Source organism: Eremothecium cymbalariae, chromosome 3, assembly GCF_000235365.1.
Source record: "Eremothecium cymbalariae DBVPG#7215 chromosome 3, complete sequence".
Lineage (NCBI taxonomy): Eukaryota > Fungi > Ascomycota > Saccharomycetes > Saccharomycetales > Saccharomycetaceae > Eremothecium > Eremothecium cymbalariae.
The window spans coordinates 519,346-545,693 of NC_016451.1; the positions used below are offsets into that span (position 1 = coordinate 519,346).

Here is a 26,348-nt window from a genome sequence, read left to right on the forward strand (position 1 = left end):
TTCAGCACCGACTGAACTTTAAGAATAAATCTCTGCATAACATTTAACACTCTATCACATACTTTTATCCTTGTCTCTTTGGTTATATCGATCTTTACCTATGTGTTAGAATCCCAGCCTAGTAAGTACTTTTCATTGAAAATTCATAGACCGCGGGCCTCCACCAAAATGGTGAACAAGTGCTCCTGGCTCTGCCGGTCGGTTTGCGACGTGCAACAAAAGTTTGAAGATTCGAACCCGTGCTGCATGGGTGTAATATTTGGGTTTGTTGAATGTATGGGTGTTAGCAGTCACCGTTGTCGACTTTCAATTTTCTTTTTTTGCTGATGTGATGAGATGAGATGCCTTTGAAAAATTTTAGTATGGGAATCTTCAAAAAAAAGAGTTGGCTTTAATGATTAATAGTCTAAAAAGAATCGAGTAATTGTACCTAGACTCTTACTTGTTCTGTGAAGTCATCATGGCAGGGCACTCTCATAGGTCTTCCGTCAAGAATGGGCATAAGTCATTTAAGTCCAAACATGCTAGTAAAGGAGCACTTAAAAGGATGAACAAAGGTAAAGTTGAAAGAGAGAATAACGGCACAGGGAAGTCAGTTAAAGTTGTTTCTAGGTTAGATAGAAAGAATTTAACGAACCAATTGAGGCAGAAAAAGCTTTTGGACACTGCTAGGATAAGGAAGTTGTTTGAAGGGTTGCATGGTGCTCCTAAGGTTGTGACGGTGATTCCGTTGACACCTGATGTCGATGCTGGTGATATTGTGAAAAAACTAATTAATTCTGGAGATTTGGATCCCAGTGGGCAGTTTTCTGGACCGTGGAATTATTCGACTCCATCTGTGACCAATTTTAAGGTGGATAAGTTCAAAACCACCTTGAAACTGATTGTTCCGGATATGTCAAATTTTATTAACATAATGGATTCGGCCAAAGTTGCTGATTTTGTTGTCTTTGGGTTAAGCGGTACATCTGAAGTAGATTCTGTCTTTGGAGAGCAGGTCATTCGGGTGCTAGAACTTCAGGGTATTGCTTCTTACATGGGTGTTGTTGCAAACTTATCGAAAGTCCATCCCAAAGAGAAGTTTCAGTTAGATGTGAAGCAGTCTTTGGAAAGTTATTTTAGACATTTTTTCCCCAGTGAAGACCGTATTTACAATCTTGAGAAGTCTTCGGAAGCGACGAATGCACTAAGGGTGCTGTGTCAGAAATATCCAAGGGCAGTACAGTGGAGGGATTCCAGAGGGTATTTGATTGCAGATTCAATTGATTTTGAGGAGGGCGTTCAAGGTTCTGGGGACTTAATTGTAGAAGGTGTAGTACGTGGTGTTGGCTTACATTCAAATAGGTTGATCCATCTCCCAGGGTTAGGTGATTTTATGCTTTCAAAAATTGAGAAGGTTGCTTCCAGTTCCAGAGCTAGTAAAGCATCTAGTGATAACTCTGCCGTAAACAATGTGTTTTTACCAGATCAGAACCGAGACACTTTGGAAGAGTTTGCTCCGGAAGATCTCGAGATGGAAGAATTGTCTGATAATGATGAGTTCGAATATGCGAACTTGTCTTCCGTGAGGTACGATGACCATGGTTTTTTGCCTGGTAGGGAACAGCCTATGAAGAGGGTAAAGGTCCCTAAAGGAACCTCCGAATACCAAGCCAGATGGTACCTTGAAGATGTAGTTGATGTCGATGAAGAAGATGATGATGATGAACGCCGGCTGATGCCTGAAGCAGTTGGCGAAATAGATGATGAATTTATGGCAGATGTTGCTGAGGCTCAACCTGTCGATCCTTTAGAAGTAAATGCTGAATCCGAAACACTTGAAGATATGCATGTGGACTTTCCTGCAGAAGAAGAAGAACGCCAGCTAAGAGCATACCGTGAATTAGAAAAGGACGACTTGGAATTTCCAGATGAAATTGAGTTGGATCCATCGGAATCTGCAATAGAACGTTTAAAGAGGTATCGAGGATTAAAAAGCTTGCATAACTGTGTTTGGGATGCTGACGAAAAAGATCCACATGCTCCACCAGAATGGAAGCGTCTATTGAGGCTTGGAAATTACAAGAATATTAAGCGGCAGGTTAATAAAGAAGTAGGCGCAGGAGCGCAGGTGGTAGCAGGTGATAGAGTCAGAATTTATATCCAGTTTCCTAAGCATCTGTTGGATAAGATCGTTGAAACAAATTTATTGGCTTTTACTGTCTACGGCTTACTTCCGCACGAACATAAACAAGCAATGGCTAACTTGTCTATACAGAGATGGGAAGGGTATGAAGATCCAATTCCATCTAATGAACCTGTAGTTGTTCAATATGGAGTTAGAAGGTATACAATTCAACCTCAGTTTTCTTCTGCATCAAATTCCCCCAACAACGTTCATAAGTATGAAAGATTCCTGCATCACAATACTGTTTCTATAGCCACATGTTTTCTTCCATTGGATTTGACTCAATCTCCTGCACTTTACTTCAAACCTGATGCGCAAGATCCTAAGGGTCTACAACTCATCGGACATGGCTCCTTCTTAAATGTTGATCACAACAGAATCCTGGCGAAGAGAATAATATTAACAGGTCATCCATTCAAGTTCCACAAAAGAGTTATCACAGTGCGTTACATGTTTTTCCGACCAGAAGACGTGGAATGGTTCAAGTCAATTCCATTGTTTACCAAATCAGGTAGAACTGGTTTCATTAAAGAAAGTCTTGGAACTCATGGTTACTTTAAGGCCACATTTGATGGTAAATTATCGGCTCAAGACACTGTTGCAATGCCATTATTCAGGCGTGTTTGGCCAAGTACATCTATTGCTTGGCAATATTAGTCATTTAATGCAGAACATATATATCTACCTGCGTAAGTAATCCTTTGTATACTATCAAGGTTAATTTAACGTCTCTTTCTAGACATACTGGCACGCAAAACTTGACAGAGCGCCATGTCTACAATAGTTCAAGAAATTAATCCAAAAAAATCAAACTTCTCTCGGTTGACCACGAGCAAAGGGATCAGAATAATATAGCATAAGAACAAATAGTTGGTCTGGAAGAATGGATTCTCCTGTCATTTTCACTTGTAACTCATGTATGATTCAATTCAAATCAAGTGAACTGCAACGTTACCATATGAAAACGGAGTGGCATAGGTACAATTTAAAACGAAGGATTACAGCATTGCCACCAATAAGCTCAGATGTGTTTTTGCAAAAGCTACAAGTATCTCAAAGAGAACAGGAGCTACATCAAGTAGATGAGTTTGGTTTCCCTGTTTTAAAGCCAATCGACAACTCTGCGGGTAATGAAAACAAGAATGCAAGGAAATACAGGGGGCGGTGTAAGGACACTGTTACAAATAAATCCAAAAGGTCTGCTTCTCCAGCCAGCTCGATTACTTCAAGGGTTTCAAAAATATCTGTACGTAGTACAGATTATGATGAAGCCAGCGCGTCCGAATACGGGTTTACTACTGAGGACTCACATTATGAATCGGATTCTGTTAGCTCATCAGATTTCAACGGCAAAGATGAACAAATGGTTCGAGTTAGCGATTGTATTTTTTGTGATGTTCAATATGAAGATGTTGATAGAAACTTGCGACATATGCTCCAATTTCATGGGCTCTACATACCTGAAAGGTCGTATTTGGTGGATTTACCTGGATTGCTACACTATTTACTTGAAATCATCGTCGTAAACATGCAATGCTTGTGCTGCAGTTTCCAGGGTGTTGGTATTGAGAGTATTAGGACACACATGGCAGCGAAGGGTCACTGTAGAATACCTTATGAATCAAAAGAAGAACGGTCGAAGATTGCTTCTTTTTATGATTTCAGCCTTGCCAGTGCCGAAACCACAACCCCTAAGTCTTGCAACACTGAAAAGAAAATCAGTTTCAAGGATTCTGCCGAATATATACCAATAGAAACAGAAGAGAATAGTATTTCCAAAGAGTTAAATGCAAATAACGGTGAAGACATTAATACAAATATTTCCGTAGTTCAAGTGGACAGTTCAGGTGTTGAATTGATGCTACCGACAGGCACAAAAATAGGGCACCGCTGTATGCAAAGGTATTACAGGCAAAATGTGCTACATCCTGCCCAAGAATCGGATGGTGTGCGCACTGTAGCAATATCACATTCAAGATCTGTACCTGGAGTCACAGAAAAGGAGTTTAAAAGGAATAATAAGCAAATGAAAAAGTTGGAACGACTAGATCATACAAAAGAAGAACATAAACATCTTAAGAGGGCAAATTTTCAAAAATATCATAGAGATGAACTACTTCAGTAACTTAATGAATCCGATTATTTTTGGTATAAACTTTTTAACTATTATCCATTAACGCACATCATATTAGACTGGTCAACTTTCATTCAAATTATCCATTGCAGATAGTTTAGGCACCACGTTGCTGCTAGCTGCTGCTGAATACAGTACTGGTTCAACGTTATTAGCTTCACGTCTTATATCCTGATCGTTTATGATCAATTTAGGTGTATTATCAAAATTTGTTTGACGGGACAAAACGTCTTTAAAATCGACAACGTTTTCATCATAGGATGTTCTTTGTGCCGTTTGCTGATATTCTTTTTCGCAAATTTGTTTAAAGTGATCCAGCAAACTTTGATGTTGTGCCCTGTTTTGGGAAATAGAACGGCCAGGGTTCTCAGTTTGTTTTTGTAATAAATTCGTATCAACCGCCTGAATCGCCAACCAGCTGACGCTCTTCAACCTAGCATTTAGTATTTCAAATGCTTTTGACTGTGGTAATATCATCAAGATGCCATATAAACATTTGTGCAAAAATGGATATTTCTCATGCTCTAATAATTGCATGCGTAATCTAGTGAACACTGGAGATTCAAGAAATTGAACCAGAATATCGATTTGCAGTAAATCGTTCACTGATAAGTCATAATCAACATATATTTGTAAAACGGAATATGCAAGTCCATAATTCTCAGAAACCAAACACATCGAAAATAAAGAAATTGGATTATGGGACCATGATTTGAACAAAGTCACAAAAAATGCCCAATATTCTCCACTTCTTAGTTTCTTGCGTAATGGTTGCAACTCTGATGTCGTAATCAAGTTGATGGTTAAACTGTGAATTATCATTCTTACGAAATTGACGTCATCATCATTTTCAATTATCGAAGATACAGTTTTATAGATTCTCTCGGCAGACAATTTCGCACACAACTGTCTGATAATGTAGTTTGCACGAGTCTTCAATAAGGTATCATTTTCCTTAAATAGTTTCAGTAAATTTGTAATGAACTTTCTAATGTATGCTTCATCAGAACCATTGCACAGGTTGCTTATTAGCTCTAATGCCTTTGAAATTAATCTTGGATCTTTATCAGACAAAGATTTCAGTAGAGTGAGGTGAGTGCTTTCATCATGATTAATCAGCTGTTGAGGATCCTTGTTGTAAATGAGAATTAGCCAGTCTAAACATGCAATTTTGGTAGTAACATTGCTATCCAAAAAATGCAAAGTCAAAGTGTTTACAATTGGTCCGTAGTTTATTTTATCGGTTGTATCATATTTCGTGGTCAAGTCTATAAGGCTAGAATTTACCTGTCTAGCCATTTCCCCAATTCTTGGATCTGAATCACTCAAAATTTTCAACAGCACGGATAGAATTTTTGACAGGAACGGAAGTATATCATTAGAAGAAATCCGCAAGATTGTTTGGATCCAGTTTAAAACAACGGACTGAATTTCTGGCTCAGCACAGCTTAAGTTGTTAATTAAGATTTCAATTATTTTGGGGAAATCTAGATGCACGTCTTGACCTGGATGGTAAAGTTCACCGTTACGAAATTCGGATGCTTTTATCCGATCGGCACTACTAGCAACGGAGTCCGGAAGGTTATTTTGGGAGATATCATCCTCAACTTCTTTTGGGACTTCGTTAACATTTTCCGTTACGGACAATTGTTCAAATTGATTCATCAGAGTCTTTTTACGTTCTGCAATAAGGACACCCTCAGGTTTTTTGCTAGGAGTTTCATCTAACGTCTGATGGATTTCTAATCCCTGTAGTTTAAGTGAATTCTGGAGTTGGGCGACACGCTCAACCTCACGTAGTAATGAATTGAGCAATGCTAAAGTCACCACTCTCACATCATTGAGAGAATCTCCCAAAAATGTAAATAAACCGGGCAGAAAGGTGGGCAAGTATGTAATCAACTCCAGATCTGGGATACTATCAAGCACCTGTAGCCAAGATACCATGAACATTCTGGTATCAGGGTTTATCGCATGAATGCGCTCTGATAGCAGAGGGATGAAATCAGGTAGTGAAAATGCAAGTTCACTTCCTTCTTGTTGATAAATACTTTGGTCCAACTGAATCACATCACCCGTCTGGGGTTCAGTTGTGGTAGCCGTTGGGGTATCTTTCGGATCATTATTCACAGCGGCAACATGCGTGGAAGCACATTCGGACGCAATATCTTTGATTAAACGGTCCAACAATTCGGCTGCACCCTTCACCGATGTATCTGTGTCCGCACTAATTTTGCACAGCACATCAAATACCTCATTAAAGTAGACCAAAATATCCCCCTTTGCTATCTTTGCAATGTTATACAAGCTTTCGCATGCATAAAAACGAACCTGATCGTTTTGATCACCAAAACAAGCCAATACAGGGGGAAGAATTTTGTTCAAGTAACTAGCAGCATACTTGTTACCTAGGGCAATTGCTGCTGCTGCAAGACCCATTAAACCTGCATTTCTAGCCATCGGCTGATGCAACGCATATGCGTAATCGCGATATAGTTCCTCAATGATCCTATCAATAGTTTTATGATCCTCGTTGGCAACGCACTCCCTTACAATTTTCTCCAATTGTTGCGCTGCTGCCTTTCGTTTCTCATATATCTTATCATTCAACCCCTTAATCACCGATTTGTCTACACTTTGGTTAGCACCATTTCCATCAAAAACCTCGCTATTCTCGAGATAAAATAACCTAATACATAATATAACATACCCATTTATTCCTGTCAATATTCTAAATTCGCCAAAATGTGGTTAATCCTTTCCCTGGTTACTTAATAAAAGCTTGGGTGATCTTACTCCAAAGTGTTTTGTTCATGCGATTCGGTTCATGAAACAGCGTAGTTTAAGGTTTTTCTAACTGTGAAAATTATATTTAAGACTGTGCGTATCTTTACTTTTAGCCCAGTCTAAAAGGAGACAGTCGTATTCGTTCTACGCCACTCGTCAGGACAGTATTGCATTAGTTCATCAAGTAGAAGAGGGTTCAGTACTTGATATAGAGCTACTGTTAAAGCGGTTGAGGCGTTTCTAACGATGGAGCATAAGGATAATGTTACTTTATTGCTTTTACAATTGCTGCTGTATAGGCAGCAAGAATTGGTTCATAACAATAGGGCATTAGACTATGAAAGGTTGTTAATGAACCCGACTGTAGATGAGGAAGTGTTAAAGAGATTTACCAGGCACAAGCTTGTTCGCTTATATTGTCCGTATATATGTGATATCCAATTACGTGGGATGAAGAGCATTGTACAGGACATATTTACGAAGGGTCTGAAAGATAACAAGGGCAACGTGCCTGTAACACTGGTAACCCTGGCAAATCATTACTACAGGCAGAGAATACAGCAATTAGAAAAGGAGGAACTTCCGAAATTAAAAGAACTGATACAGAGTAACTTAAATGGATGAGTAATATCGGCGATGGAATGTATATAGACTTAAAAAGGGCTGTCACGTGATCAATGTCGTTTAAAATTATTTGTAGATTTTTCAAATTTTGTACTGTTGGAAATTACCGGTCATCTCATCTCCTAAACGTGGATGAGCAGGTTTGAAAGATAAAGAAAAAACAAACGCTGGCTGTTATCCTACATATCACATTTAGTATTTGAAGTCTCTGTGTGTTTGTTTGTTTTGTCTCCTTTGAAATGCGTAACTTGATAATTTTGAATCGAGGAAAGTTAACGCCCACTTCCCATTCACATCCTGATTTGCAACTGCTTACGAGCTCATTTGACATCCTTTCGGATAGTATAACATGTGTTTTACATGCTCTAGATAATGGTGTTATTGAAGTGCAGCAATATAGGAAAGATGGGACGGTAAATGATTTAGCATCCTTTTTTGTGCAATCCTATAACGACAAGCTACTTTCCTTTATACATTTTGCTGACATTAACCAACTTATATTTGTTTTTGCCCAGGGTGATATCATCTGCGCAACTTATGACCCCACGTCTTTAAATCCAGAGGAAACTGTTGTGGAAGTTGTGGGCTCTATCGATAATGGTATTATGGCTGCCGAATGGTCTTACGATGAAGAGACGCTGGCCATTTTAACCATGGATCGTTCTGTTGTGTTGTTGAGTCGGCAATTCGAGCCCATTGCGGAAACAAAATTGGAGGCAGATGATTTAAAGATTTCTAAGCATGTTACGGTTGGTTGGGGTACCAAGGAAACGCAGTTTAGAGGTAAAGGTGCACGTGCAATGGAAAGAGAAGCTCTGGAGTCATTAAAGAATTCCGGATTAGTTGGTAACGAGCTTCGTGATCCGACAATGCCATTCAAAGTTGATTCTGGAGCTATTACAGAAATGGATAACAAGTCTGGTGCTATATCGTGGAGATCCGATTGTGAATATTTTGTAGTTTCTACAGTTGAGGTAGTAAAGGATGCTGAAGACGAATCTAAGGATCTAGAGAGACGAGCTCTAAGGGTGTATTCTCGAGATGGACAGTTGGATAGTGCATCCGAGCCTGTTGATGGCTTGGAACATAATTTAGCTTGGAAGCCACAAGGTTCTTTAATTGCAGGAATTCAGCGTAAGATCGATACCCCAAATGAAGAATCTTTGGATTTAGTCTTTTTTGAACGTAATGGATTAAGACACGGTGAGTTTAACACACGTTTAGCAATCGACGAGCGTATTAACTCTTTGGCTTGGAATGCTAGCTCTGAAGTATTGGCAGTTGTTTTAGAAAACCGAATTCAACTCTGGACAACTAAAAATTACCATTGGTACTTAAAGCAAGAGTTATATGGGAATAACATAAGGTTTTTTAAGTGGAATCCTGAAAAGGACTTTACTTTAATGTACGGTGATCTAAACGACATTTATGTTGTTGATTTAACTTACAAAATGGCGTTGGGACCAACAATCAAGCCTTTTGATAGAGGAACAGCTTTGGTTATTGATGGAAAAACTGTTAACATTACGCCATTTACTATCGCCAATGTCCCACCTCCAGTATACTTCAGAGATTTTGAAGCACCAGGAAACGTCATTGATGTTGCGACTAGTCGTTCAAATGAACTTTATGCAGCCTTGGTGGAAAGTGCTTTAGTATTGGCCTCTGTACCATCCATTGATGCTATGGTCAGAGGAAAACACCCGGTTATTGTAACTACTATACCCAAACATCAGTTTGCTACAGAACTCGATATAGTGCGTCAAGTCGCGTTTATTAATGATAATTTCATTGGCGTTTTGTTAGACTCTGATAATATTTCAAGAATTGCGCTAATTAGTATTGCGGATATTACACAGCCTTCCCTTTTAACGATCGTAGACACCTACACAAAGGTTGTTCTCTTAAGAAGTTCATTCGAGTATAATTCGCTGGTTTATGAAACTCGTGACTGCAAAATAGTTCAATTGGATGCAAACGGTATCACGGCACAAATTGCTCAATTTCCTCAGTTAGCTTGCGATTTTCGTGTTAAGAGAATTAGTTTATCTGATACTGCTCACGAATGGCATGAGGATCAGTCAAAGTGTATCGCCATTGGATTAACAAGTGGCGGGAAACTGTTTGCTAATACTGTTCAGTTATCATCTGCTGTGCTCTCTTTAGAAATAACAGATTCACTACTTTTAATTACAACTGCTCAACACTATCTGCAATTTGTGCACTTGAACACAACTGAATTCCAGCCACTACCTCCCATTGAAGGTGATGTATTTGATGAAAGAGTTCGGGCGATTGAACGTGGTTCACTTTTGGTGGGAGTTAGTCCATCTAAATCGGCTGTTGTATTGCAAGCCCCTCGTGGTAATTTAGAGACAATATATCCTCGAATTATGGTATTGGCAGTTGTTAGAAAGAATATTAGCGATGGTGCTTATAAAGAAGCATTTGAAACTTGCCGCACACACAGAATAAACTTGGACATTTTACATGATTATGCCCCTGAAATGTTTTTTGGAAATCTTGAAGGCTTTATCAACCAGATTGAAAATGTTGATTATCTAAATCTGTTTATATCCTGCTTAAGCGATGAAGATGTTACAGAAACAAAATACAAAGAAACGCTTGATTCCAATATTGCTGCATCTCTGCAAGTTGCACCACCACAACTTACCGAGATGGAATTATACATAAAGAAAAAGACTTTTGATTCAACCAACTCAAAGGTGAACAAGATCTGTAAAGCTATGTTGAAGGTTCTACTGGGCAATGCAACATACAAAGAAAAGTATTTACAAACTATTCTCACTTCGTATGCATGCCAGAATCCTCCTAACCTAGAGGATGCTCTGACTTTAATTGGAGAACTATTAAATGTTGAGGAAAGGGACTCTGCAATCACTTACCTATGTTTTTTGCAAGATGTTAATCTTGTCTATAAGATTGCATTATCTTTGTATGATGTTGAGCTATCACTGGCTGTTGCACAAAAGTCTCAAATGGACCCAAGGGAATATCTTCCGTTTTTGCAGAAATTGCATTCTAATGAGACCGGTCGTCGTAAATTTATAATTGATGATTATTTGAGTAACTATGAAAAAGCTTTGGGTCATCTAGCTGAACTTGAACAGTCAAAAGATAAAGTTTCGGAGGAATTAATAGAATACGTTCAAACCCATCAACTGCATAAGGAAGCACTGAATATTTTCCGTTATGAGACAATGAAACAAAACTATATTTATTATATTTATGCCCAACATTTGACGTCTAAACAAGAATATAATGAAGCAGGTATAGTGTATGAAATGTTGTGCAAATGGAGTGATGCTGTGGCAGTATACACTTTGGGTAATAAGTGGGCGGAGGCCCTGTCAATCGTGACGACACATTTCCCAAAGAAAATCCCCGAAATTTCTGAAAAACTTGTGAACTCGCTGACATTAGAACATAAATATGCTGCTGCTGCCCAAATTGAATTAAAGTTTCTGAATAACATTCCTGCGTCAGTTGAGTTATATTGTAAAGCCTCCGCTTACGATGAAGCAATATTACTTTGTAGTGAAAAAGGACAAATTAATTTAGTCACAGAAGTTGTAGATCCTGCTTTAGGTGAAGGATTTAGTACTGTGGCAGAACTAATAGCTGATTGTAAATCACAAGTCAATTCTCAATTGAAAAGATTAAGGGAGCTTCGTACAAAAAAGGAAGCTGATCCTTATGCATTCTATGGACAAGAAACAGAACAAGCTGATGATGTTTCTATTGCGCCATCAGAAACATCTACCAAAGAATCCTTTTTTACTAGATATACGGGGAAGACTGGAGGTACTGCGAAGACTGGAGCCTCGAGGAGAACCGCCAAGAATAAACGCCGTGAAGAACGTAAACGTGCCCGTGGTAAGAAGGGAACAATATATGAAGAAGAATATTTGGTTCAGTCTATTGGTAGACTGATTGAACGGCTAGAACAGACACAGCCAGATGCAGTGAAATTGATTGATGGATTGTTGAGACGCAACATGAGAGAGCAAGCTCATCAGATCCAAAAGGGATTCATGGGCCTACTTGCATTCTTGAAAGATAATGTTGTTGAAATATATACCATCAGTGAAAAGGATCGTGAGAGAATAGATGAAGACGGTGCAGTCTACTACTTACCGGAGATCCCAATTCCGGAACTCAAAGGGTTCCCTAAAAGGAATATTATTGATTACTGAAAACTCCCCTATATAGCTAGGGTCCCACCACCCGCGTATATCTAAATCCCGTTTTGTAAATATAATTTCTTTTAATATTTATGCAGTTTTTGTCAATGTGTTAAGTAAATCATCAAGGTTGTGGCTTATCACTTTTCAGTTTAACTTTAGATCCATAAAGCCCATCGGTATAAAAATTCTTAGCTACCTTTTCCTCATGCTCATAAAGGAGCTGTTCAAATGACAATAAACACTTTTTCAAGGCATCATTTATTGCCTCCTTTTTAGCCTTACCGTATGCCTCCAGTTTACTGGACATTGTCGCATTACTGAAACCTGACGCCTCTGTATTTGTCCCATCTTGCAACACCAACTTCACCCTCGCCTCAGCGGTAACAGTGTGCATTTCAATAGGCCCACTCCCATCATTCTTAACACTAGTGATAGATTTCGTAATCGCGATATCGACTATTGAACTTGACCAACCATTATAGCCGAAGGATTCATTGGCAAACTGAATAAGTAAGTATCCAGGAATCAGTTTTGACAAATTATGCTTCCCATATTTGTTAGCGTGATATATCTTATAAGTATACTGTTCGATTTTACTCTGGAACACACCTATAGATCGCATCGACCATTTGCTGGCGGGTCTGTTATACCAATCCTCAATAACTGGGAAGTCTGTTAGTGTCACACCGTTCCCAGCATGGTACTCAACGTTATCCCAAGATATCTCAGTATAATCGCTCATCGCTAACAGTTAACTCTAAACTATAAAATGGAAATTGTTGTCCTTGTAAGTACAATATATATAGTTCACTATTCGAAGAATTGATAGCTCACCAAGCTGGTATTTATGATAATTTTGGTTATGGGGTGGGCTATTATTATTGATTGGGATTTAGGTTGCCACACTCTTTGTCCGCGATGATATAATCACGTGATTTAGATTCATTAACCTTAATAAAGGAACAAAGTTGAGCACTTTTAGATGATTAGGTTAATAGTAATACGTCGAATCACGTATAGAGGACGCCTATGTAGGATCTTATAGCTGCTAATTAGTTGTTTATTGAATAATTACGTCTTTTTTCTTGGATAATTTGTTGAGTTACAATATTTGGTTTTATCTTGAGATTACAGTTTTCAAAGCTGATTTAAATGTTAACACAGAGCAAATAAAATTAGAAAGGGAAGAGAGGAAAGCTAGAATGGTCAAACTCCGAGAAAGTCAGAGGATTCTCTAGCAGATACTTGGATTATAAATAACTGTTAAATGCAGGATTACAATTGCACAGTTGTAATTTCCGCCCTATTTAGTCTATTAATTTACAAACTAGTTTTACTCAACGTACAGGAAAAATTATACGAAGGATACCAGGAGAGGATACCGCTATGGAAGTCTATCGTACTGATTGGGTAAGCAAATGAGGACCACCAGAAAGCAAGCGTAGAGAAGAAAATCATTGAGATGCACATTGGACTCCTTCTGCATGTCCTTCTTCCTCATCGGAGTCATAACTTTGACCTCTACCGTTAGCGGTTCTAGGGTCGTGCTTAGAAGGTTCAAAATCGGCTAAGACACATTCCTCAACCTCAGCTTTCAGTGGGATTCCTGGTAAAACTCTTGGCGGTAAGATCTCTTCTAGCTTCTTTAGATCTGCATCACTGGCAAAGTGAGACTTGGGGAACTTAACGTTGAACTTAATCAATAAATTACCATAGGAACCATACTTTTGAATTGGCATACCCTTACCCTCAATTACCTTGACCATGCCGGGAGCAATAACTTCACCTGGAACAATATCAACCTTCAACCAATCACCGGAGACGTGCTCTAATGCAAATTGGCCACCAGCGACAGCTGTCAACAAGTCAATCTGTGCCTCATAGTGCAAATTATCACCATTTCTAACAAATTTTGGATGCTCTTGTTCGTTAACAACGAAAACAACGTCACCAGGAATCTGACCTGGCTGCTGATCAGCCTCACCTTGGAATACAACCTTCTGCCCATTTTTCATACCTGGCTCAATATTGACCTCTAAGATCTTTCTCTCATTGGAGATCTTCTTACCGCTACATTCTCTGCAGCGATCTTTAGGATCAATCACATCACCTTCACCATTACACGCCTCACATGTGGTCTGAAATCTCTGGATCATAGGTCCCATCTGTCTCGTGACAAACTTGACACCATGACCCCCACACGAAGAACACTTCTTTACAGACCCCGATTTGCCACCACGACCCTCGCACGACTTACACAAGACCGTCTTATTCAATGCCAACTTCGCCGTTCTACCCTTGTACAAATTCTCCAAGGTACAGCTGATATCGTGCTTAATGTCCCTACCCTTCTGAGGCCCCCTAGGCCTAGAAGCCCCTCCTCCACCAAAGAACTGAGAAAATATATCCTCTCCAAACCCTCCAAACCCGCCGAAGCCACCTGGTCCTCCTCCTCCTCCATTTAGACCCTCCTCTCCAAATTGATCATAAACCTCTCTCTTCTGCGAATCTGACAAGATCTCATAAGCTGCGGTCATCTGCTTGAATTTATCAGCAGCCTCCGAACTGGGGTTTTTGTCAGGATGATACTTTAAGGCCGCCTTTCTGTACGCTTTCTTTATCTGCGCATCGTTGGCGTCTGCACTAACACCTAACAAATCATACAACTTAGTGTCCTTAACCATCCTCTGTTTCTTTTGTTTCTGCGATACCACTTTGATGGATTATGATCTACCGTCTTCAAACTACGTGAGCTGTTTAAACTGATCACTGACAACTATCTGCAACGACTGAAGCTTATAATACTTGTATTTGGTTCATCTAGATATAATATTACAAATGGATATCTGATATGGACGGAATGTTCGAGAAGAAAATTTTTTATCCGTACAGAGTATTTAGGGTCACGTGATTGAGTATTTCAAGATTTGGAATTCGAGAGAGCGAGTTGGCAGTGAAATATGGACGGAGGAGAGGTGAGTGAAGAGGATATAGGCATGATATCGAGGGAGGCGGCTGGGGGTACGAGGCCAAGGAGGAGGCAGGGATTGGGGAGAAGTTGCGGGTGTTTTTGTGGACGGTTTGGTTGTATGAGTAAGGCTGCTGGTGCAGCGCGCGCGGTCCTAGCTCATTGGCTGGTAATATGCATGTTGTAAGGTAATGGTTGTAGGATGCAGGAGAAGAGAGGCTTTAGTAGGCGATTGGGTTGCAGGGGGTGATTATAGTAGCAACGATATGACTAGACTCGGGCCAAGGATGTTGCGGGAAGCGTATAGGGAACACAGGTGGCTTCCGCTACTTTTGCGTGAATGCCGGTCGATGGATCAAGCTCGTGCGGAGCTTCAATGGATGCAGAAGGAGTTAGGTAATGCGAAGGAGGTTTTTATTGGATGTTTGTTGCGTGCGAGGCATTATCCTTTGCAGTATATTCTAGGGACGCAGCCATTTGGTGGTGTTACTGTGCAGTGTAGGCCTGGGGTTTTAATACCCAGGTGGGAGACGGAGGAGTGGGCTTGCGAGGTGGGCAGGCGGTTTGCAAAAGCTTTGGCGGCGTTGGAATCGCGAGGAACAGTACCAAAGCCTATAAAAGTGCTTGATGCCTGTACGGGGACAGGTTGTGTTTCGTTATTGCTGCGGCAGATGATTGGGGACTCTGATATCACGGCGGTGGATGTTTCGCCGTCTGCGGTTAAGCTTGCGAAGCAGAATTCAATAGCATGCGGGCTCCCAATAACGGTGGTGAAGCAGGATTTGTTGCTGCACTCCAGCAGTATATGTGCGGGAAGCCATTTAGATCTGCTCACTTGCAACCCGCCGTATATTCCTGCTTCCTCATATCGACGAGACTGTACGCGATCTGTGAGAATGTATGAGCCCAAATTGGCATTGATTTCTGACCTGCAGTTCTACGATAATCTGATAAATTCGTGGTTAGCCAGGACTGATGCCTTTGTCTACGAGATCGGAGATCTAAAGCAGTGTGAACACGTTATTCACAGAATTAGTTCTGAACCGTCCCTAAAAGTCAACTGGCATGCTGGCTGCAGATACGACAGTGGTGGCAATGCTAGAGTAGTATATGGGTATAGGAGAAAGGCAAGGTTAGACTTGGCTACTATCTTCAAAGATTTCGGTATCTTGATGCACTAAAAAAATAGAATTTAATATATACATAGAAATATACAAGCACATAGTCTTATTTTTTTAGAAAGAGTTATGCTATTTGTCTATCTGAGGAGTCTTTCTGCTCATTATAAATTGTGATACCTTCATAAGTATCCTGTTCTAATTGTTCTGCCTGTTCTGCTTGTTCTACTTGTTCTGCTTGTTCTACCAGTTTCCCTTCCGGCTGCTGTTCAGCAGGAATCACCTTGTGGCACCACAGTATATAACCGCCCCCACCCCGCATAGTCATAAGTGGATGCAGCTTGCCTCTGATTGTTTGGTAAGGACGACAGCGGACAGAAAGCAAGGTTGGTGCCAGAAAGTGTAGGGTAGCATACAGGGTGTGGGATAATTCTAATAAGGGTTCCCTAAACTGGCCATAGCACACCACGGGCCTAGACCCGTGGACACGTTGGGCCAATCTTGGAATTAGAGTTGATAGTTGCAACGTCGATCCAACAACCAACGCATCATAAGTAACTTCAGAACTAAATTTGATAATTTCCATATCCGCGTGGTAGCGTTTTAAGCGTCGGTAGTATGCGCCCTTCTTGTTACTCTTTAGTTCTCTTAGTTGCTCGTTGCTCAGCTGCACGAATGAACCGGTTACTTCCTCCAAAGTTGGGGGCTCAAAGTAATCTAATAAAGATATAGTCTTTAAGTGCTTACTAATGAAGTCTTCTGAATAGTTCGAGAACTTTAGTAAATCCAAGTTTGGATGTTCATTTTCATGTACTACCACTATTGTACCACTCTCACTGTCCTCTCTACCTCCGAACATCCTTTCCATTAATGCGTATACTATTAGGCCTCCTGTTTCGTCCATACATAGATAGGTCCCATGTGATCGAATATTAGATAGGTTCAATATCATTCCCAGAGATTCTTCAGAAAGATCCATAACTCGCATAACGTCACCCTTCTCTAATAAAAACTTTAATAGTTCAGAACTTCCCAAATATTCTGCAGTGAAATATTTGGCAAACTTTTGCTTCTTTCTCTTCAAATACTTCTCTTGGGAATGGATTGTTTTTTGATGAAAACTACCATGCGATTCAATCATCTTAGATATAATAGCATCACCAGACACTGATTCCAGCTTCATTTTTTCTATTTCCTTATGATCCAGCTTTTGTACCTTATGACCGATATCGATTAAATTCACGTTTGTATAGCTGCTCTCTACTTTAGTAAAGTCAACTGGCTGTGGAGTACTTGACTCAGACATTGATGCCAAACCAAGGTTCTCTACACCTTGTTCGCACACACGTACCTTACCTATAACAGAATTGGAACCACGAACTACTTCAGTTTCATTCCCATCATATAATATTTCAAAAGTCGTGCCTAATGGATATCCAATAATATCGTTCACATAACAAGCACCAAACTTGCCTAACGACAGAACTCCATTCGGTTTGAGTTCAACTATCTTCAAATTATCAGAGGGAAGTTTGACCAAAATGTGCTGGTTAAACACCAGTTGCTTAAGAGGATCCATGAGACTTTCAGGGCCGAGCGAACAGATAATTATCACTAGATAAGACCTACACTACGACCTTGCTTTTAAGTTTTATAACTTGTAATAGCATTTGTATGTATGATGTACCTTAAAGTTAAATTGAAAAATTTCGCGATGGTCCGTCGACGATGATCTTCAATATCGTTTCTTTTTATGAATGAAAAATTTTTGAATTTGAATAAGCTCATCGCATGTAACACAGTGCAGTAGATTTGTACATTAAAAGACCAAGGGGGCTCGATTTACAGGTTCTCATAGTCTTCAAATACTTTACAATGGGTAGTAGACGTCATAAGAATAAGCAGCCGGCTCCACCAAGTTTGGAGGAGTTTCAGGCCAAAAAGGAAAAGAACGTTAAGAGCAAAGAGAAAAGGTCAAAAAGATCAACCGAAGAGACTGTAGAAAAAGTGAAGAAAAGAAAGACTCAGAAGAAAGCTCAGGGTGTTAAAGCTTTAGAAGAAGAGCATTCTGCATCTACTAAACCTATCGAAAAGTTTGAAGACGAGAAAAAATCCCTGTTTGATGATGATGTTAACAATGATGAGGTGGATGATGAGTTGAAGGATGAGTTTGACTTGGAGCAAGAATATGAAGATGAGGATGCTGACGAAGCTCATGAACGTCCATTATTCTCAGATGATGAAGAAGTCGATATAGATGAATTGAATGCTGCAAATATTGAAGCATTATCCATGAAGCTGGATGAAGAAGAGGCATTAGAAGCTGAGGAGGCTGAAAAGGAATTAGTAGAAGCCGATCAGTTGCAACCAAGAGCTGAAATTCTACCAACAGAGGAGCAAGAAGAAATTGAGGAGCACAATCCGCCAAATTTAACTGCAATAAGAACTAGAATGATTGAAATCGTTAAAGTTTTAGAAAACTTTAAAAGTTTGGCAGAGGAAAACAAATCCAGGTCTGAATATGTCGCGCGATTATTGAAAGACATTTGCAAATACTTTGGCTATAATTCATTCTTGGCAGAAAAGCTATTCAATTTGTTTTCTCCTGCAGAAGCTCTAGAGTTTTTCGAAGCCAACGAAGTCTCTAGACCCATTACAATTAGGACAAATACGTTAAAGACGAGAAGAAGAGATTTGGCCCAGACTTTAGTTAACAGGGGTGTTAACCTGCAGCCAATTGGTACTTGGACTAAAGTGGGCTTACAAATTTTTGATTCCCAAGTTCCTATTGGTGCCACTCCTGAGTATTTAGCCGGTCACTATATTTTGCAAGCAGCCTCTTCTTTCTTGCCAGTCATTGCCTTGGATCCACAAGAAAATGAACGTATTTTGGATATGGCTGCTGCACCTGGAGGTAAAACCACCTATATTTCCGCTCTGATGAAGAACACTGGTTGTGTCTTTGCTAATGATGCCAACAAGGCGAGAACCAAGTCATTGATAGCTAACATTCATCGATTGGGTTGCACTAATACAATTGTATGCAACTATGATGCTCGGGAATTTCCTAAAGTTATTGGTGGTTTCGACAGAATTCTTTTGGATGCTCCATGCTCAGGTACCGGTGTTATCGCTAAGGATCAATCAGTTAAAGTTTCACGTACGGAGAAGGACTTCATGCAAATTCCCCATTTGCAGAAGCAATTGATTTTATCAGCTATAGATTCAGTTGATTCTAACTCAAAAACTGGCGGTATTATTGTATATTCTACTTGTTCTGTTGCTGTTGAGGAAAACGAGGCAGTTGTTGATTATGCTCTAAGAAAAAGACCAAATGTCAAACTAGTTGACAGCGGATTAGCCATAGGTAAAGAAGGCTTTACAAGTTATAGAGGCAAAAAATTCCATCCAAGCATTAACCTCACTAGAAGATACTACCCACATACTTATAACGTAGACGGATTTTTTGTTGCCAAATTCAAAAAACTAGCCCCATCAAAGTTTGATGATAATCAGTCAAGTGCTAAAGAAAAGGAAATCGCTGCCAGAAAGGAAGCGTTGGAAGAAGGTATTATTCATGACGATTTTGCGGACTTCAATAAAGACGAAGATGAGAAATACATTAACAAGGCTAAGAGAAACAGTCTGTTAAAGAAAGGTATAAACCCTAAAGCAAAACTTCCAACAACGGTATGAGTGTGCCAGTAGAATAAATTAGGAAAAATACAACGCATATGTATATTATATAATGATCTTATATCTTATAGGATGTTGAAGAAATACTGACCTCGTATTATCTTGAATCACTTAATCTAACTTGATACAAACTACTTTAATCTACAAATTTAGCATTTCCAAGATTATGCTCCTTGATGTACTCAGGCCCAAGCTCTTCATATTCCTTTTTGGTCATAATGGACGTTTCATAAAGTGATGTATTATTCGCGAATTTAGCCATTCCTCTCCAGGCGGACATTGATGGGTCTTCTGCTAATTTAACATTCAAGTTTGTCCCAACAGGCAAGAAACCAGTAAATTCACGTACTACACGTTCTCTGATACCAGGAAGTTTAGCATTGCCACCGGTAATAAAAATGTTTTTAGCCATCATCTTTGAGATCTCGCTCAATTCACGTCTATTTGAACCAAATTTTTTCAATAATAAAGTTTCGCACAATTCAACAATTCCTGCTTGGTCCAGTCCACCAATAGAAGGCTGAAATATTACTTCAGGTACTCGGATTCGTTCGACATTGAGATGCATTTGATGCTGCTCGTGTATACTTTCACTATCATGAGATCTTGGGCCTCTCAAAAATAAATGTAATACGGAATTTCTCCAGTCATACTGAGCATCTAAAGTATCCTCCTCAGTAAAAGTTGGATCATGCTCTAATAATTCCTTTTCAATTTCTACAATTGTTTTATATTCTTCTTCAAGCGCCTCATCTAGCGCTTCTGGATTTTGTGATATATCATTGTAGATCATCCAATCGTCATCATTAGCACCAAAAGTGTCATTGGGATCATTATCGATAGTGGCTTGCTGCTTTGATCTTTTGTTTCCGGAGATCTTGTCTTCAGCTAATGAAGCAATATTTTTCATCCTTTTTTGTGCCGCCTGTGACTTGCGATCTTTCATATCTTCTTTCATCTTTAGTTTCTCCTTTCTACTTTTCATCAAGTTAGATAACTTGGCTCTTTTATCCTTAATCCAACCTTTTAGATCCGCTTCCCTCCATTGTACATCCCTTAGTCTTGCTTCTTCATCCCTTTTTTGTTGTTCCAATTTCTCTTCTTTAGCTTTCATTCTAGCATCATAATTAGCCTTCATTAACCTCTGCTTTCTCTTTTCTCTTTTCTGCTCTTCAGTTAATTCTTCGTCAGGTATGTTAACTAAATCAAACACAGGCACAGTGGTTTCTTCCTCGTCATTGGCATCAGCATCAAGCACTCGTGCACGTTTCAATGAACGCTCCAAACTTAATATATATTTATTGAAGTCCTCCTCGTCATCAAACCCTGCCTTCTGTAAAGTTGCTAAAACACTCTTTTTAGGTTGGTCTTGTAATTGAACTCTTATTTGAAGGTAATACTCATATTCTTCCTCTTTTTGAACCAATTTTTCTTTCCTTCTTTGCTTTGCTTGTTCTTGTAGCCTTTTGCCAGTTTCTCTTCTCTTCTCTGCTTGCAGACGTAGCTCTTCTTCCGTCTTTTGAACTTGCACAATTTCTGTAAACGGAGCTTCAACAACAATATCTTTACTCTCCAAATTTTCCATTGTCAATAGAGTACTTATTTCTTCTTCAAAATTAGTGGAGAAGTAGCAAAAATCACGATACATTGATTCAAATTGATTGTTGACCAATTTAGTGGGGAAATATGGATATTTTAGCGACAACAACCCATTTAAGTATCCCACAGACTGCTGACCGCCCCAATTAATCCTCTTTGCCTCAGTGAGAATGCCTTTGCCGTTCACAACAGGAATCACACTGGTATCCTCATTCCCACTGTTTATAGCAATGCCAGTAGTCCCTGGTGGATGCTCACCGTAAAAAGAAAATAAACTATCAATACCAAATGTAACTTTTTGTAGATTGTAGCATTCAAATAAGAGTTCGTACCAATTGGATCTTTGAGATTGTAACGCTGCCATCCTTTCGGTAATTAACACAGGATTGGGCACACCCCCATTCCCTCGAACATCTAAATGATGAAAAGTGTACGCAAGGATGTCATCCACGTAATCCCAATTCGTTATCATTGAACCATCAAATGGGCTTTTGCTCTGTGTTCTAATGGATTGGTCGAGATTCGTATCATTGCCAACAAAAGTGTACGTTCTACTTGCCTTGCGATCCCTATATCTAGCCAACCTATTCGTAAACACTAAAGCCGGATCACCCTGGTTGACGTAGCCTGCCCGAACCTCATATGAACCAAAATCAATTGCAATCGGTGTATCTGTGCTTATGTTACTGGCATCCAGGAATGGCTCAGACTCAGTAACCAAAGGTTGCTCATCAACAACATGCACCCGTAAGGGTGTTAAGCTGGGTTCTCTGGACATCATAACCTAACCAACCGTAGTAGAACAGGAATTGACCGACTATTACTCGACTTCCTGGCGTTGAACGTTCATCATGCCCTCAGTTCCTCTTTCCACTTTTTGCATCACCGAGCTCTAAAAAGAAAAAGCGGTGTCCTGGTGTCACAATCTGGAAGCAGGAAGAGAGCCATGATAATTCATCAAAACTCATCATCAATCGATGACTCAACTTCTTCTAAACGTTCCTTTCGTAACTAGCTAACCTCCCATCCAATGCCATTCGTAGCATAAAATAAATAACCTTACAAAAAACTCAAAGGACTATTATAGCTTGCCAACCGGATTTGCTTGTGTGTACATGTAACTTAGATATACTGGATCCAAAATGTAATATAATAAATACATCCTGCTTTTACCTGGATTTAGTAAGCTTACGTCGAAAATTAAGTTTTGAACGTTGGAAACCGACTTCGCAGTGACAACATCCAACAAGAATTATCAAGATTCATTGTATCCAACTATAGTTCAGCAACCTGCTACTTTAATCACCTGCCATCACTCCTCCAGACAATAAATAACGTGTGGCCCTCTCAAGCAGACGACAGGCAATAGAAAAAACCTTCCGGTGCATTATTATCATTTACCATTGTGAACTACAAATATAATGTTCAATCCAACTTCTAAAACTAGCTATGGAGACCCTCAGTTGCCAGAATTCCAGAAACAGATGTGCAGAAGGAATACCAACAACTGAAAAATTGTGTTTATCTATGTAACCATGTAAGACAACAAACTCCGATACCCAAACCTGCAGTCCCCTCGAGTGATATGTAATCACCTCTCATTGAAGACTACATGATCTGACACGAATAAAGGTTGGTTTTAAAGAACTCATCCTTGCACCTCATATGTATATCCCATTACCGGAGAAAGGACAGCGAAGGGTTCTTTAAACAAAAGTTGATTATTTTGTGCAGAAAAAAAGTGGTTCGCACAAAAATCAATGAAGGTTTAAAATTATCAACTACCAGTGGTGATATACATCGGCAGTGATAAGCAATAATAATGCCTCTTTGTGGGTCGAGCTCGTCATCGAAGCATCCAATAGAACGTAAGATAGTGATTCTAGGTGATGGTGCGTGTGGTAAGACTTCGTTATTAAATGTGTTCACCAGAGGGTATTTCCCTAAGGTTTACGAGCCAACCGTTTTCGAGAATTATATTCATGATATTTTTGTTGACAATCAGCATATTACGTTGAGTTTGTGGGATACTGCGGGGCAAGAAGAGTTTGATCGTTTGCGATCTTTATCATATTCTGACACGCATACTATTATGTTATGTTTTTCTGTTGATTCCCGGGATTCATTGGAAAATGTTAAAAACAAGTGGGTTGGTGAAATTGCAGATCATTGTGAGGGTGTGAAGCTTGTTCTTGTTGCGTTGAAGTGCGACTTGAGAAGTAGTGATGAGTATGGGAATGAAAATGCGATTACACCGGGTTCTATACAGAGTCAGAAGTTCAGTGGGGGTAATGGCAATGGGTTGATTCCGTATGAAGAGGGTTTAGCAATGGCGAAGCAGATTGGAGCATTACGCTATTTGGAGTGCAGTGCTAAAATGAACAGAGGTGTTAATGAAGCCTTTACAGAAGCTGCACGTTGTGCTCTGAAAGCCACACCCAAGGGGGCTAGAGACTCGGTTCATGAAGCAGAAAGTGGCGGTTGTACAATCATGTGAACATCTAATACCCGGGCTGTTAATCTAACAAAAATAAAGCAATAAACTTTTCAAGAAAAATGTTTAATATAATTAAAGCAAATTTCTCAATTTTATCTTTAGATTCGTATTAATGTTTCCTCCTAATTCGTCATTCAAAGTTTCTATACTTTGATTTCTTTCTCCAGTTACCTCCAACATATAAGATGTATACTATTTTGATGGCATAGTACTCTCCTCCCAGATAGAACAAGATTTTAGCAAGCCAAAAAGAACAAGAAAGTGGGTATAGTGCTTTCTGATGTTAGTTTGAGAGGTAACTGTCAAGTTTACATTGTTTACTTTATGCGGCTTATTCAAGCATGATGATGATGTGACAGTATTGTTGTTTTTTTCTTGTTGGCCAGAGTTTGGAAATTACTCTATCCTATAGCTTAAAAGATACCATTATTAGCCCTTGATAGTTATTAATTAAATGCGACTGTGTATGGTTAGCATATTTATAATATGCGAGGATAATCTTCTGTTTAACTCATTATACAGGTGTTATATAAGGAGGGAATAAATAAGCTGTTAATATTGCTAATTTCGGATGCATATCCCTTTTCAAGTAGCATACGAAACTGTTGCAGACGAAGATTGGATGAATTTGCAGCATGCGCATTGCCTCACATATTCGAACAACGCTCAAAGACTATTTGGAGATTTCTCTGACGACTCTGCTGCGTTTGCAGCGTATCTTTCCCGGCTGTATTTATAGTTTCGCCGTATATCTGAAGTTGCAGACATGCCAGGAGTAATGGCGTCGTGCCTACTAGTAGATTGTGTATCGAACGATGACAATGATTGATTCACTTCATAAATATTTTGGTTCTGTCTTCGTCTTTGATTCATCACTTCAATTGTAGGAGATATAAACATAGACCTGCGGTGACCATCTAAACGCTTGCCTTCTTCAATAGTTGCAAATCTATCAACTGGAGTATTCACAGCTGTGAAGCCAAAGAATGGTACAGAAGGAGGCGGATCCATCGGTAATTTAGGATTTGATTCAGTGTATTGGGTGATACCAGGCTGGGCCCTATCCACGTTGATGAATGGATTCGCATACTCATCTTCGAAGTCCTTTTCGATGGAATCATAGTGGGACTTTTTAGTCTCGCGGCGAGATATATGTTCAGTGACAAGATACCATGTGAGTATTGCAAAGAGCATGGCAAGTGCAGCAAGACCCACCACAATGAAAACAGTCCCAGGGGGTGTGTTAGCTTTCCAAATATTCGGATTATTCGCCGCAGAGGGCGGAGTCACCATCGGATTGTTCAACGCAGGTGTACCGGGACTCAATTCTAACTTTTGATTAAGATCAGATGCTGGTACTAGCCCAATTAAAGGGGAAAATTCAGTTGATTCTGCTGCTGCATCAGCTGGAGGAGGAGGTGGAGGAGCTGCAGCAGGAGCTGCAGCAGGAGGAGCAGGAGGAGCAGGAGGAGCAGGAGGAGCAGGAGGAGCAGGAGGAGCAGGAGGAGCAGGAGGAGCAGGAGGAGCAGGAGGAGCAGGAGGAGCAGGAGGAGCAGGAGGAGCAGGAGGAGCAGGAGGAGCATGAGGAGCAGGAGGAGCAGGAGGAGCAGGAGGAGCAGGAGGAGCAGGAGGAGCAGGAGGAGCAGGAGGAGCAGGAGGAGCAGGAGGAGCAGGAGGAGCAGGAGGAGGAGGTGGTGGTGGTGGAGGGGGGGAGCCGGCGGAGGAGGAGGAGGAGGAGGAGGAGGAGCAATTATATTCGGTAGAGGAGGATGGCCAGGAGAGGGATGACTAGGAGGAGAAGGAGGAGGAGGAGGAGGAGGAGGAGGAGGAGGAGGAGGAGGAGGTGGTGGTGGTGGTGGTGGCGGCGGCGGTGGTGGAGGAGCAACTGCTGGCGGCGGTGGAAGGGTAGCAGCTGGAGGAGGCGGTGGTGGTGGAGCAACACCAGGCAGTACTGGCAGAGCTGGTTGTGCACGCATATTAGGTGTAGCAATTGGAATAACCTCTTTCAGAGGAAAAAGCTTTGGAGATAGGTTTGGCGTGGGCTTAACCTCTTTAGCAGTAACTTGAGGCTGTAGAGTGACTGGCTGCCTCTGCACAGTGTTCGATGGCCGACTAAAAGTCGTTGTACGGGCACCTACACCCTTTAATGATCCGGGTGGCGCTCCAGAGGATAACAGTAATTTAATAATATCTGAACTCATAGGCTGAGCAGATGCTCTATGTGGCGCTGATTCTTTTGGCACAGCTAACATCGGAGATGGAACTTGGTCCATACTTGAAAACTCTCGGTTCCCCACAATATTTCTGATACGTAATTTCAAAGAACGCAAATTAATGTACCCAATAATATATATCAGAGCCCGTCAAAGCTTTATACTTTTGTAGTATCTTGCCCGGCGCCAGTGAATTAAATCTATTTATTTCACCAGATTTACGTTTTTTGTGTGCCATTTTCCCAGTCGTACGTAATCGTGAACTTTTTTAGGATAAGTTCTAGCTATCGACTTTAAATGAATGTCAGACAAGGAAAAACGGTAGTCATCCGAAAGC

At 40.2% G+C, this 26,348-nt stretch overlaps 14 protein-coding genes across 14 annotated transcripts; 7 read left to right on the top strand and 7 right to left on the bottom strand.

Annotated features, from left to right (window-relative positions):
• Window positions 1-460: 460 nt before the first annotated feature.
• TSR1 (small subunit rRNA maturation protein TSR1) lies at window positions 461-2,824 on the top strand (the record flags this gene model as incomplete). Its single annotated transcript, XM_003645537.1, has 1 exon — window positions 461-2,824. The coding sequence occupies one exon, from the start codon at window positions 461-463 to the stop codon at window positions 2,822-2,824; it is 2,364 nt and encodes a 787-aa protein (XP_003645585.1).
• Window positions 2,825-3,050: 226 nt separating this feature from the next.
• On the top strand, window positions 3,051-4,292 carry REH1 (Reh1p; the record flags this gene model as incomplete). Its single annotated transcript, XM_003645538.1, has 1 exon — window positions 3,051-4,292. One exon carries the CDS (start codon window positions 3,051-3,053, stop codon window positions 4,290-4,292), a length of 1,242 nt encoding a protein of 413 aa, XP_003645586.1.
• A 72-nt stretch (window positions 4,293-4,364) lies between these two features.
• On the bottom strand, window positions 4,365-7,015 carry VAC14 (Vac14p; the record flags this gene model as incomplete). The annotated part of the gene is made up of 2 exons (XM_003645539.1): window positions 4,365-6,931; window positions 7,012-7,015. The coding sequence occupies 2 exons, from the start codon at window positions 7,013-7,015 to the stop codon at window positions 4,365-4,367; spliced, it is 2,571 nt and encodes an 856-aa protein (XP_003645587.1).
• A 319-nt stretch (window positions 7,016-7,334) lies between these two features.
• Window positions 7,335-7,712, top strand: SWC7 (Swc7p; the record flags this gene model as incomplete). Its single annotated transcript, XM_003645540.1, has 1 exon — window positions 7,335-7,712. One exon carries the CDS (start codon window positions 7,335-7,337, stop codon window positions 7,710-7,712), a length of 378 nt encoding a protein of 125 aa, XP_003645588.1.
• A 239-nt stretch (window positions 7,713-7,951) lies between these two features.
• Window positions 7,952-11,929, top strand: IKI3 (Elongator subunit IKI3; the record flags this gene model as incomplete). The annotated part of the gene is made up of 1 exon (XM_003645541.1): window positions 7,952-11,929. One exon carries the CDS (start codon window positions 7,952-7,954, stop codon window positions 11,927-11,929), a length of 3,978 nt encoding a protein of 1,325 aa, XP_003645589.1.
• A 112-nt stretch (window positions 11,930-12,041) lies between these two features.
• Window positions 12,042-12,662, bottom strand: RAD59 (Rad59p; the record flags this gene model as incomplete). Its single annotated transcript, XM_003645542.1, has 1 exon — window positions 12,042-12,662. The coding sequence occupies one exon, from the start codon at window positions 12,660-12,662 to the stop codon at window positions 12,042-12,044; it is 621 nt and encodes a 206-aa protein (XP_003645590.1).
• Window positions 12,663-13,374: 712 nt separating this feature from the next.
• Window positions 13,375-14,604, bottom strand: YDJ1 (type I HSP40 co-chaperone YDJ1; the record flags this gene model as incomplete). The annotated part of the gene is made up of 1 exon (XM_003645543.1): window positions 13,375-14,604. One exon carries the CDS (start codon window positions 14,602-14,604, stop codon window positions 13,375-13,377), a length of 1,230 nt encoding a protein of 409 aa, XP_003645591.1.
• A 475-nt stretch (window positions 14,605-15,079) lies between these two features.
• Window positions 15,080-16,069, top strand: MTQ1 (S-adenosylmethionine-dependent methyltransferase; the record flags this gene model as incomplete). The annotated part of the gene is made up of 1 exon (XM_003645544.1): window positions 15,080-16,069. One exon carries the CDS (start codon window positions 15,080-15,082, stop codon window positions 16,067-16,069), a length of 990 nt encoding a protein of 329 aa, XP_003645592.1.
• A 64-nt stretch (window positions 16,070-16,133) lies between these two features.
• On the bottom strand, window positions 16,134-17,585 carry GCD10 (tRNA 1-methyladenosine methyltransferase subunit GCD10; the record flags this gene model as incomplete). The annotated part of the gene is made up of 1 exon (XM_003645545.1): window positions 16,134-17,585. The coding sequence occupies one exon, from the start codon at window positions 17,583-17,585 to the stop codon at window positions 16,134-16,136; it is 1,452 nt and encodes a 483-aa protein (XP_003645593.1).
• A 296-nt stretch (window positions 17,586-17,881) lies between these two features.
• On the top strand, window positions 17,882-19,702 carry NOP2 (rRNA (cytosine-C5-)-methyltransferase NOP2; the record flags this gene model as incomplete). The annotated part of the gene is made up of 1 exon (XM_003645546.1): window positions 17,882-19,702. The coding sequence occupies one exon, from the start codon at window positions 17,882-17,884 to the stop codon at window positions 19,700-19,702; it is 1,821 nt and encodes a 606-aa protein (XP_003645594.1).
• Window positions 19,703-19,838: 136 nt separating this feature from the next.
• ARP5 (actin-related protein ARP5) lies at window positions 19,839-22,079 on the bottom strand (the record flags this gene model as incomplete). The annotated part of the gene is made up of 1 exon (XM_003645547.1): window positions 19,839-22,079. The coding sequence occupies one exon, from the start codon at window positions 22,077-22,079 to the stop codon at window positions 19,839-19,841; it is 2,241 nt and encodes a 746-aa protein (XP_003645595.1).
• Window positions 22,080-23,123: 1,044 nt separating this feature from the next.
• Window positions 23,124-23,798, top strand: RHO3 (Rho family GTPase RHO3; the record flags this gene model as incomplete). Its single annotated transcript, XM_003645548.1, has 1 exon — window positions 23,124-23,798. One exon carries the CDS (start codon window positions 23,124-23,126, stop codon window positions 23,796-23,798), a length of 675 nt encoding a protein of 224 aa, XP_003645596.1.
• Window positions 23,799-24,464: 666 nt separating this feature from the next.
• Ecym_3287 (uncharacterized protein) lies at window positions 24,465-25,091 on the bottom strand (the record flags this gene model as incomplete). Its single annotated transcript, XM_003645549.1, has 1 exon — window positions 24,465-25,091. The coding sequence occupies one exon, from the start codon at window positions 25,089-25,091 to the stop codon at window positions 24,465-24,467; it is 627 nt and encodes a 208-aa protein (XP_003645597.1).
• A 74-nt stretch (window positions 25,092-25,165) lies between these two features.
• Window positions 25,166-26,071, bottom strand: Ecym_3288 (uncharacterized protein; the record flags this gene model as incomplete). The annotated part of the gene is made up of 1 exon (XM_003645550.1): window positions 25,166-26,071. One exon carries the CDS (start codon window positions 26,069-26,071, stop codon window positions 25,166-25,168), a length of 906 nt encoding a protein of 301 aa, XP_003645598.1.
• Window positions 26,072-26,348: the final 277 nt, after the last annotated feature.